This window comes from Meleagris gallopavo, chromosome 6 (assembly GCF_000146605.3).
Source record: "Meleagris gallopavo isolate NT-WF06-2002-E0010 breed Aviagen turkey brand Nicholas breeding stock chromosome 6, Turkey_5.1, whole genome shotgun sequence".
Classification (NCBI taxonomy): Eukaryota; Metazoa; Chordata; class Aves; order Galliformes; family Phasianidae; genus Meleagris; species Meleagris gallopavo.
The window spans coordinates 45,844,799-45,854,070 of NC_015016.2; the positions used below are offsets into that span (position 1 = coordinate 45,844,799).

A 9,272-nucleotide genomic window follows, 5' to 3' on the forward strand; every position below is an offset into this window, starting at 1 on the left:
AAAAAAAAGGAAAAAAAAAATGGGGCTGAAGTTTGCAGGCAGCTGCCCTCGGTTTGGACATAGCTGATGCGCAGCTCCACTGGAGAGGCTCAGATGCTCACAGGGTGCTGTGCTTTCTCATGGATAAAAGCTACCTGATTTGTGTTGTCTGGAAGCAATAATGTCTCATGTGGGTGGGTTATTCCTGCTCCGGGTAATGCAAAGTCTGAGCCTGCTGTACCCTTTGGTCTTTCTGCTCCCGTATGGATAATATACATGGCTTTGCAGCACCTCAGGAGTTGTGCACACACATAAAGAACATGGATACAATTAGTGGTGAGGTCAGGAGAATGGATAGGCAAACACTTTGTACGCTGCTATACTTTAACACTGTTTTCATGTTGCGGTGCTTTTTTCTGTGTTTCCAGATAACCAAGTTGAAAATTGACAGCAACCCTTTTGCCAAAGGATTCCGCGACTCTTCCAGACTCACTGATATCGAGAGGTAATGGGGACTTTCTGTTTACTTTCCATGCAGATAAGATAAAGAGAAGGGAGAGTTTGTAGGAAAAGCATCCTTTCAACTCCTGAGAAGCTGTGCATTTTAAAGTTATCTTGTTGCATATAGTAAGCCTCCTGCACCTCCTTTAAAAATACTTACAAACTTTACGAAGAAAGAGCTGTTTTGAGTTTTGACATCTGTTCCAGTTGGGGCCAATATACTCATCTTCCTGATGGGGCTTCTTGAAGGGGGGAGACAGTCGGTTTTAAAACTTTAGAATGAAAAGCTTTTTTCTTATCGTGCCATTTAATCCCGTTGAGGGCTGTGAATTGGGTCACTGGGAAACAAGGGCAGTGGTCCTGTGAAAAACATCTTTATAGCTCCTCACTGCTTCACATAGTGGAAAAGAGAGGGGAGAGCTTCCCAAAATACACTTCAGCAGTCCCAGACACTGAAGTCAGCAATTATTGCCATCAGGACAAATCCCATAACTCCCACTCTGACGACAAAGATGCCATTTTTGTTTCACCAAAATTGTACTGCAGGCTTCATCAGGGGAAAGCTTTATCTGCAAACTGTGGAGTTTTGTGTGTACAGATCATTATAAGCAACTGCTGCCATAGGGACAGAAGCATTAACCCACAGCTGAGTAGGAAATAAACTTCGATCTCTTGGTAGCTCTCCAGTGCTTCACATTTTTATGATATCGTGTCGAATGGTTTGGCAAATGAAGTAAATTTAGCAGCCTGTGTCCTTTAGGCTGGAAGAGAACTTGATGGAGATGGATATAGCACATCCAATTTTTCCTATATGATCATGAAAGTAAACTGGGAGAGGCCAAAACCCTCCAGGCTCCTATTTGGGAATATCCAGATGTATCTGATTCATTTTCCACGGGTGCACATAAGGGACAAAACGGAATATGGCTTTATTGAGCATATAGCTAGAAAATCTCCTTACAGTACTGCAAAAGTGTGTAAATCCCAAGAAATCTATGGCTGGAAAGTGTTGATATATCTTATACCTTAATACTACTGGATCATTAGTGATCTGCTAAGTTGCTGGGTAAAAGAACAGTAATTCTGAGAAAACAAAAAAAAGCATGTGAATAATAATGCATGCTTGCAAAGCTGTTAAGAATTTCTTTCTAGGTGAAGGACTTAGATGAAAATGGAGAAAAGTAACATAAATTTAATTAGAATAGCATAGTCTGGTTTCTGGACAGAGCACTAGAAAACAAACAATGTGCAAAGCTCAGGCAGGAATGCAGCAAATAGTCAAGAAAGGACCTGCAGGAAGAGAAGAGAGCTTGATCTTCACATTTCAGTTTCCTTGTTTTACAGACAGGCAACATCTAATGACACAGCTTTGCAAGAGTTGAGAGAGCCTGAATAGATAAGCAGGAAGAAAAACTGAGTTACCTCTGTGCTGATGAACTGACCGTCGTGGTGCTGGGTATGAAGGGAATTTTTCCAGAGGACATCTTATTATAACAGCACATGGCACGAAGTCAGAAATGCTGAGCATAAACCACAGTGCCCTTTTGTTTATTGATAAGAATAGAGCCTGAGACAGGCAGCCTAGCCTAGGCATGAATGTTGCCATGAAAGATAAGGTATCCAAATGTGAAACCTACAATAAATACAAAAACGGATTGTGGAAAAGTATTGAAATACCATTAAAACTCTGCATTTGGGGGTCTAGGTTTGGATACGATCTTATTTTCACTTAAATGGCAGCATTTAGCTCTGATTAGGGCACAATGGTGTTTAAGAAAAAAGATCTGCTGCACTGTTTATCAAGTAATAGGACAGTAAGTGTGTGATACACAAGGGGGCTAGCTAATAGGAGGTTGAGAATATCCTAAGTTATTAGATATAGTCCAGACATACCAAAGGTTTTATTCATTTCCAGAACTAAATAATCAGGCACATAAGAATGTCATTTTCAAAGTGCCCAATGTTCTACAGCTTTCATCTTAGCACCAGCAATACTACTTAAATAAATCAGACGCGAAGCAGGAGAGATAGCAATGCGAGGTATGACACAGGAAGGGTTTCCGGGCTTATATCCAATGAGGTGAGCATTACAAGATGCAGGGGATACACAGCATAGAGCAGTGTGACTCTCACTCGGTCGAGTTAGAAATGTAGTACGTTTGGTAAGATGGCTGTGTGATAAAAAATATTTGTAGATACACACCATGTGTATCTATGCCAGGGGAAAGACTGTGTAGTGGAACTGCACGTTTGCCCAGCTCTTGAAAAAATGAATACTTACCAAGAAGCTGTGAACCTGTCTTCCATGCAGTTCTTCCTGAGACAGCTTGCATACAGCGTGTGCATGCATAATCTGCAATGCTGTGCGGTGATCTGAACGGTTTCCTGTAAAGCTGCCTGTGATGTTAGGGCCAAGAGAGCACTAATTTGCCACAAGTTCCAGCTTTTCCGAATGACCTAAGTAGTGTGAAAGTGTACAGAGCTTTGTATTTCATTTCCAGGTATTTAAGCCTGCTTTTTCCTAAACAGCCTTTGGGGAGGGAAACAAATCAGATCAATTGATCTTTAGAGACCTAAAGAAATTAAATTAGTCTGGAGTCAGTTACTGCACTAAACCATCCGGTAATTGGATTGCTCCTTGTAACTGATTGAAAACAGCCCCTATCTGTAACAATATAGGGAGCTTTTCTTTATAGTAGATCTGAGAGAAAAACACATCTTTTTATGACATGATGACAGAAATTGCACTTTTTTAACCTAATTGAATATGATCTTATAAATATGTGACTTTAACGATTTCAAGCTTCCCATTCTAGATTTACGATCGCTATGTAGGAAATTCAAGCTGCAAATGCCTTTAGGATTAAATTTGTTTGCATTATATGTGTTGGAGTTACAGTATATGTAAAAGTAGTCAGGTTTGCAAAATGATAAAGGAGCTCTACAAATGCAAAGCTATTCAAGTTCCTACATTTTCTTTTGTTGTTTGTCTAACTGCCTTACAACCATTTGCTAGTACTCATGGCTATCTATACAAAGCTTTTAACCATTCGTTTGGTATATATTGAATTTTCAATAGGATGTGAGATTCCTTCCTTCCACAATCAACTCTTTCCATACGTTACTTGTGGTAATCTATTTATGGCAACAGGACAGGCTTTATCTATGGCTACTGAGATTTAGATAAGTTCTGACTCACCTTCTGATCTTTTTATGTGGTATTTATTTATTTTTTCTATTATAAAGAAGGCTTCTGAAGTGGTTGTGATTGAAAAACCAAACATTTAGCTGCAATTACCAGACTGTGTAACTTGATGTTATGTGGTGTTGACTACAAAATGCCAAACACAGTAATGCCAATGATGAGAAATCTTTTTTAATGGCAACCTTTGTTTAATAATAATAATAATAATTTAAAACAACAACAACAACAACAACAGAAATAAATAAACCAAAAAGTAATGCAAGTTTTATGAGCAGTTCACTCTGCAGTTAAGTTTTGAGGGAGTATCTTTATGCTTCTGCTTAAGTAAAACTGCCAAGCTCATAAAAGAGGCAAAACCAAAATTCGAACAGAACAGATTCAGAATTTGTCTTCTGAGTCATGATAAAGGTGGCCTTTCAAAAATAAATAAAGAGTTAAATAAAACTATTAGAGTTAAGTGTCGTGCAAACAGTCCAGTGAAATGAGTGACTTTGAAGAGCCTGAGTTGCCTGAACTACTGAATTGCAACCTAATGATCAAACAAGAATTGACACAGCATAAGTATGATTTGAATGCTGCTGGGCTATTTTCTCCAGCATGTGATAGGCAAGTTCAGGTTGTGAACTTGAGACTATTAAAGACAACTAAGGGAGTATACCCATACATACAAGCCTTTCTGGGAGATAGAGACTTGCTTTAAGGAGCTAATGGGGAAGTCTGACTGCACAACCAAGTGATTTCTAGACAGAGAAAAAAAGGCTGAGGGCTAGGGGAAGTAAGAGAGCCACAACCCAGCATACCAGCTAGATTTGCATAGTAATCAGATTCTGAATTTTCCCCTGAGGAGCTTCATGTCTGAAACGTAGAGATACACTGTACTGCCTTACAAGGCTGCAAGTGAAATGGATGCTAATGCCCAGAAATAGGTACTGTCTTACTGAAGTAGCAGTCAAACCACGTACTTAACGTGCTGTCAGCAGCTGTCTCTGCCCCCATCCCTTCCTTGTTCACCCTACAGAGGCTACCTTCCTCCCTGCTCCCACTGGTTACTGCTGGTTTAGAGGAAAGGCCCCAACTTGCTGCCAGAAATGCTGCCCTCTGTCCATGCTCGAGTAGGGCTTTCCCATAGCTGTTGTTTATGTGGGGAGAAGTGATGTTCTGAGCTTAAGAGACACTGGGTACAGCAGTACCTAAACGCCTGGTGACTCATGCTGTTGCAGATGTCCTGAGGTTATTCCAGCAACTGCTGCTGCAAGGGGCTGGATTGATTATCTGTAGCTTCTGTATTAACCTTTCCAGACCTTGCAGCAGGCTTGAATGGCTTAGGATACGTAGTGAGCATTACCTGCCTACATTTAGGCACCTGGAATAGCTGGAACCTGAAACATTCCCTTCAAATTTGATTCCTCCAACTCTACTTCCTGCTAGCAGTCAACTCTTCCTTTTCTCCAGCATAAACCCTTCCTTGCTAGCTAAAACCTCTTCAGTTCCCAAGATTTTAAGCATTAGCTTATTTTCTAGTTAGGCCTGCTTTTCTGTTACCTCCTTCTTGTGCAAAGTTGCATAAAATATTTTAATTTGCTAGTGTTTTCCACTTAGCAGTGCATGCTAAGCAGGTGGGATGATGTCGAATCACATCCACCATTTCTATCTCAGGGAAAGGTGATTTCCCCAGACTCGTGTGTCACGGTACTGCTCTCCATCCTCTGCCTGACAGTCACAAAGAACTGGTAGCACTCACTGGGTGAAATGGAGCTTTCTGGGGCTGCTTATCTGTTGTTGTCACCATATTTTGTCACCAAACTGTCTGGTGGTTGGTGACCCTGCACATAGCGGGGGGGTGGGGGGAGGGGGTTGAAACTAGATGATCATTGTGGTCCTTTTCAACCAGGCCATTCTATGAAACATATTTTGCAGGGAAAAAGATACAGAGAAAGAGCTTTGATATGCATTTGTAGTGGTTATGCTTTTTGGCAGAGGAGAAAAAAATAAGTTCTCTTTTATTTTTTTTTCATTCCCTGTATAAAGACTTATTCATTTTTTTTTCAGCTGAGAGATGTAGAGTGAGTATACTTAATATCCTCATGTTCCTCCTTCAGTTATTACCTTTCCCATGTCATGGCTTCAGCCAAGCTAAATCACCTCCATGTTACAGCTATTCCATAACTGTCATTGGTAATCAGATGTTTACTGTGAGGATGCCAGTACCACTTGGTAATGTACTCGTTCTTTCTCCTTAAATCATCTTGAACTAGGTGTTCCATAACTTAATTTTCCTTCCACTTCTTTTTTAAAATTGCATATATTCTTGTAGAATTGCTTTCATCCAACACTTGCCTGATAGTTTTGACTTTCAGTGAAAATATTTGGTGCTTCTGTGCTACATTTTGGGTCAAATTATACTTCAGTTCATGTGAGCCCTGGTTCTCAGCTGACACAAGTGATGTAACAGTGCTGCTCTGTTCTGGTTGAGGATTTGGTCCATACCCTGCTGGAGTTGAGTTAGGTTCTAAGATCAACCTGCAATATTAATCTACCAGTGGAACAAGCAGATTAATCTGTGTCTGTTGTTTGTACATGCATAAGGTAACAGCTATAAGCCATGGAAACATGAAGGCTGAGTGATAACTGAACAGTGCTTCTGACAGTTTTTATTGTTCACTCCTAGCTGCTGTTATAGAAACGTATTTGTTCCTCCTGCTGTTTTCCTCTTTTTTTTTTTTTTCTTTCTGTTCTGTTTATTTTTTTAGGGCTTGTTTTTAGCACTTGCATCTTGGACAAATTAGTCATATTTTCCCTTAAAAAAAAGAAGTCTACTACAGTGCGACTTCCGACAAGTTTATTTTTATGCCTTCTCAGCCCATTTATCCCATCTGTCTTCACCTCACCTCACTTCTGATGTCTTCTGTTATCTGGGCTTTCTTCCAAACATACTAACTGGCAGCTACAAAAAAAAGGAAACCTTTGAAATGCAGAACTAAAGAAGTCATTCAGGCCGCAAACTGATAATTCATACACTTTATATCCTGCTCTGTATTTTTCTTTGCGTTGAATGGAATGGCCAAGTAAAACATAGTTGTCAGGTTTTCTTCTTTTATTTTTTACAGATTTTCTTTAGCATTGCTTTTCTCATAAAGAAAAAGAAAAAAACCACGACAGCAGGAATAGGGAGTGGATTCTGAGGATATCCTTATATTTTGCTTACCTATCACTTGGATAGTAAGGGCAAATAGAGAAAATGCTAACAGGTTGCTGTACTCTGCTCTGAAATATGTTGCCCTACATAACTGAGAAAATGACTTCTGAAGAGGATGTGAGTCTGGAGTCCCTGGATCTACCACTTGCTCTTTATCACTTTTGCATTTTGTTTTCAGTGGGTTTTGAACCTGGCTTGTGGTGGAATGGTACCTGAATATCGTATCAACTCCATCTTCTCTGAATCCATGATGTGGATTTAAGATGGATACCAACCCTGGCCTGGCTCCAGCAAACTCCTTCTGGATTAGATTTTCTAACACCTTCTGCCCAAACCAAATATATTGCTGTTAGCCTCCTCATCCCAAAAGGAAAAGGTAGACTTCCTGTCTCCATCTCCTTGGTGCTCTCTGTGCCAAACTGAGAAAATCCATGGCTTCAGGCGCGTGCTGCAAGTGTTTATGGGGGTGTTGTGTTTATGGGGCGTTGTGGCCAAGTGAGCCATCACTGATACAGCAGAGCTCATGATCACACACCTCAGGATCAGGGTCACGGTAATTAGCAGGCTGTTGTGAACGCACAGCTGAAGCAGAGTAACAGTAAAAGCAACAGAAAAGAATATTAAAAAAAAGCACCAAATAAATACCTGCTTCCATCTACAGAGAAGGAGTGTTCTTTTATCTTGATTAAAGATCCTACTCAATGTGATCTGGGTCTCTACGGGCTCCAGAGAGAACTTCTTTGATCTGGATTTGACAGCATTAGAGACTAAGCACCCTTATACAGGCCCTTGCTTCTCAGCTGTTCCCCAGGTATGCTTCCTGCAGTCTCTCCCTGAATATCAAGTACCATGGCAAGATCTTGGGTTGGATGTGTGAAGTGTTAGTGAATTATTCATCAGGCAGTTCAAAGTCTTCATCTCTACTTTTGACCCTTTCAGAGTACTCTGTATGTAAAGTGCAGTGCTAACTAAAGGTAGGCAAAGACTCCGCATGTATTTACAAGGCATAAAGTGTCCTGCCTATGTACCCTAAAACCATGCAAACTGATCATTTCTCCCAGTCCTTTACTTCCTTAGATTTCTGGTCCAGGACTCACTGGTTTCTTTCTCGCTTTGTTTCTAAAAAGCACAGGCTTGTTAAAAGGACCAGGCTCAAGGCGTGCTTCTGTCGGAAAGCAGATCATTTGGATCAGCCTAAACTCCTTTTCCTTATTACCTCTTATTCTTACTTTTATTGTGCCTTAGTATTTCCTTGGAGGGTTTGGTACCAATAAGTCCTTGTTCTTTTCCTCTCCATTTGGCACACGATTTTCTTTTCTCTTCACCTTCAGCTCCTAACTTGCTCTTCTCTAGCTCATTATCTGCTGTTATCCGATTGCACATGTAATATAGCTAAAATCACAGTAATACATTATGCCTGTATATTGTTTATTAGCTCCTCTGAGTATTCCTGAAGGACTGTGAGTTGAGGAGAATTCTGGAAGAATGGAAATTGTTGGTAGGTCACACACACAGAAAGAACACATCCTTCTGGTATCCAGCTGATAGGTTTTGGTTCCTCAGAAATCACGATTATTGCTCATAAAAGAAACTGCAGCATTTTAAGTTACATTAAAAGATGCAAATTGTTAGGTCTTAAGTATTAGATAATGAGGGATCACAAAATGAATAGCCTAGGTTAAAAAAAATGGAGCAACTGGAAATCATTTTCCTCTTCAGGCAGATTAGCATGGATCATGTCTGAAGAAACCAAAGCAGAGCTCTAAAAATCTTCACCAAATCTCATTTTTGTTCATAATTTCTTTTCTTTTCTTCTCTTTTCTTTTCTTTTCTTTTCTTTTCTTTTCTTTTCTTTTCTTTTCTTTTCTTTTCTTTTCTTTTCTTTTCTTTTCTTTCTTCTTTCTTCTTTCTTCTTCTTCTTTCTTCTTTCTTCTTCTTTCTTCTTCTTTCTTCTTCTTTCTTTCTTTCTTTCTTTCTTTCTTTCTTTCTTTCTTTCTTTCTTTCTTTCTTTCTTTCTTTCTTTCTTTCTTTCTTTCTTTCTTTCTTTCTTTCTTTCTTTCTTTCTTTCTTTCTTTCTTTCTTTCTTTCTTTCTTTCTTTCTTTCTTTCTTTCTTTCTTTCTTTCTTTCTTTCTTTCTTTCTTTCTTTCTTTCTTTCTTTCTTTCTTTCTTTCTTTCTTTCTTTCTTTCTTTCTTTCTTTCTTTCTTTCTTTCTTTCTTTCTTTCTTTCTTTCTTTCTTTCTTTCTTTCTTTCTTTCTTTCTTTTCTTTCTTTTCTTTCTTTCTTTTCTTTCTTTTCTTTCTTTCTTTCTTTCTTTCTTTCTTTCTTTCTTTCTTTCTTTCTTTCTTTCTTTCTTTCTTTCTTTCTTTCTTTCTTTCTTTCTTTCTTTCGTT

At 39.2% G+C, this 9,272-nt stretch overlaps 1 protein-coding gene across 3 annotated transcripts in view; it reads left to right on the forward strand.

Moving 5' to 3' along the window:
- Positions 1-9,272, forward strand: part of TBX20 (T-box transcription factor 20) — a 40,332-nt gene that overhangs the window by 14,694 nt on the left and 16,366 nt on the right. For 2 of the 3 annotated variants that reach the window (XM_010713039.3, XM_010713038.2), the window contains exon 5: positions 408-484. In XM_010713039.3, the coding sequence (XP_010711341.1) occupies positions 408-484 (77 nt within the window). Of the gene's footprint in view, positions 1-407; positions 485-7,059; positions 7,534-9,272 lie in introns of those variants that run through there. The other variant, XM_019616665.1, reaches the window with a different exon arrangement.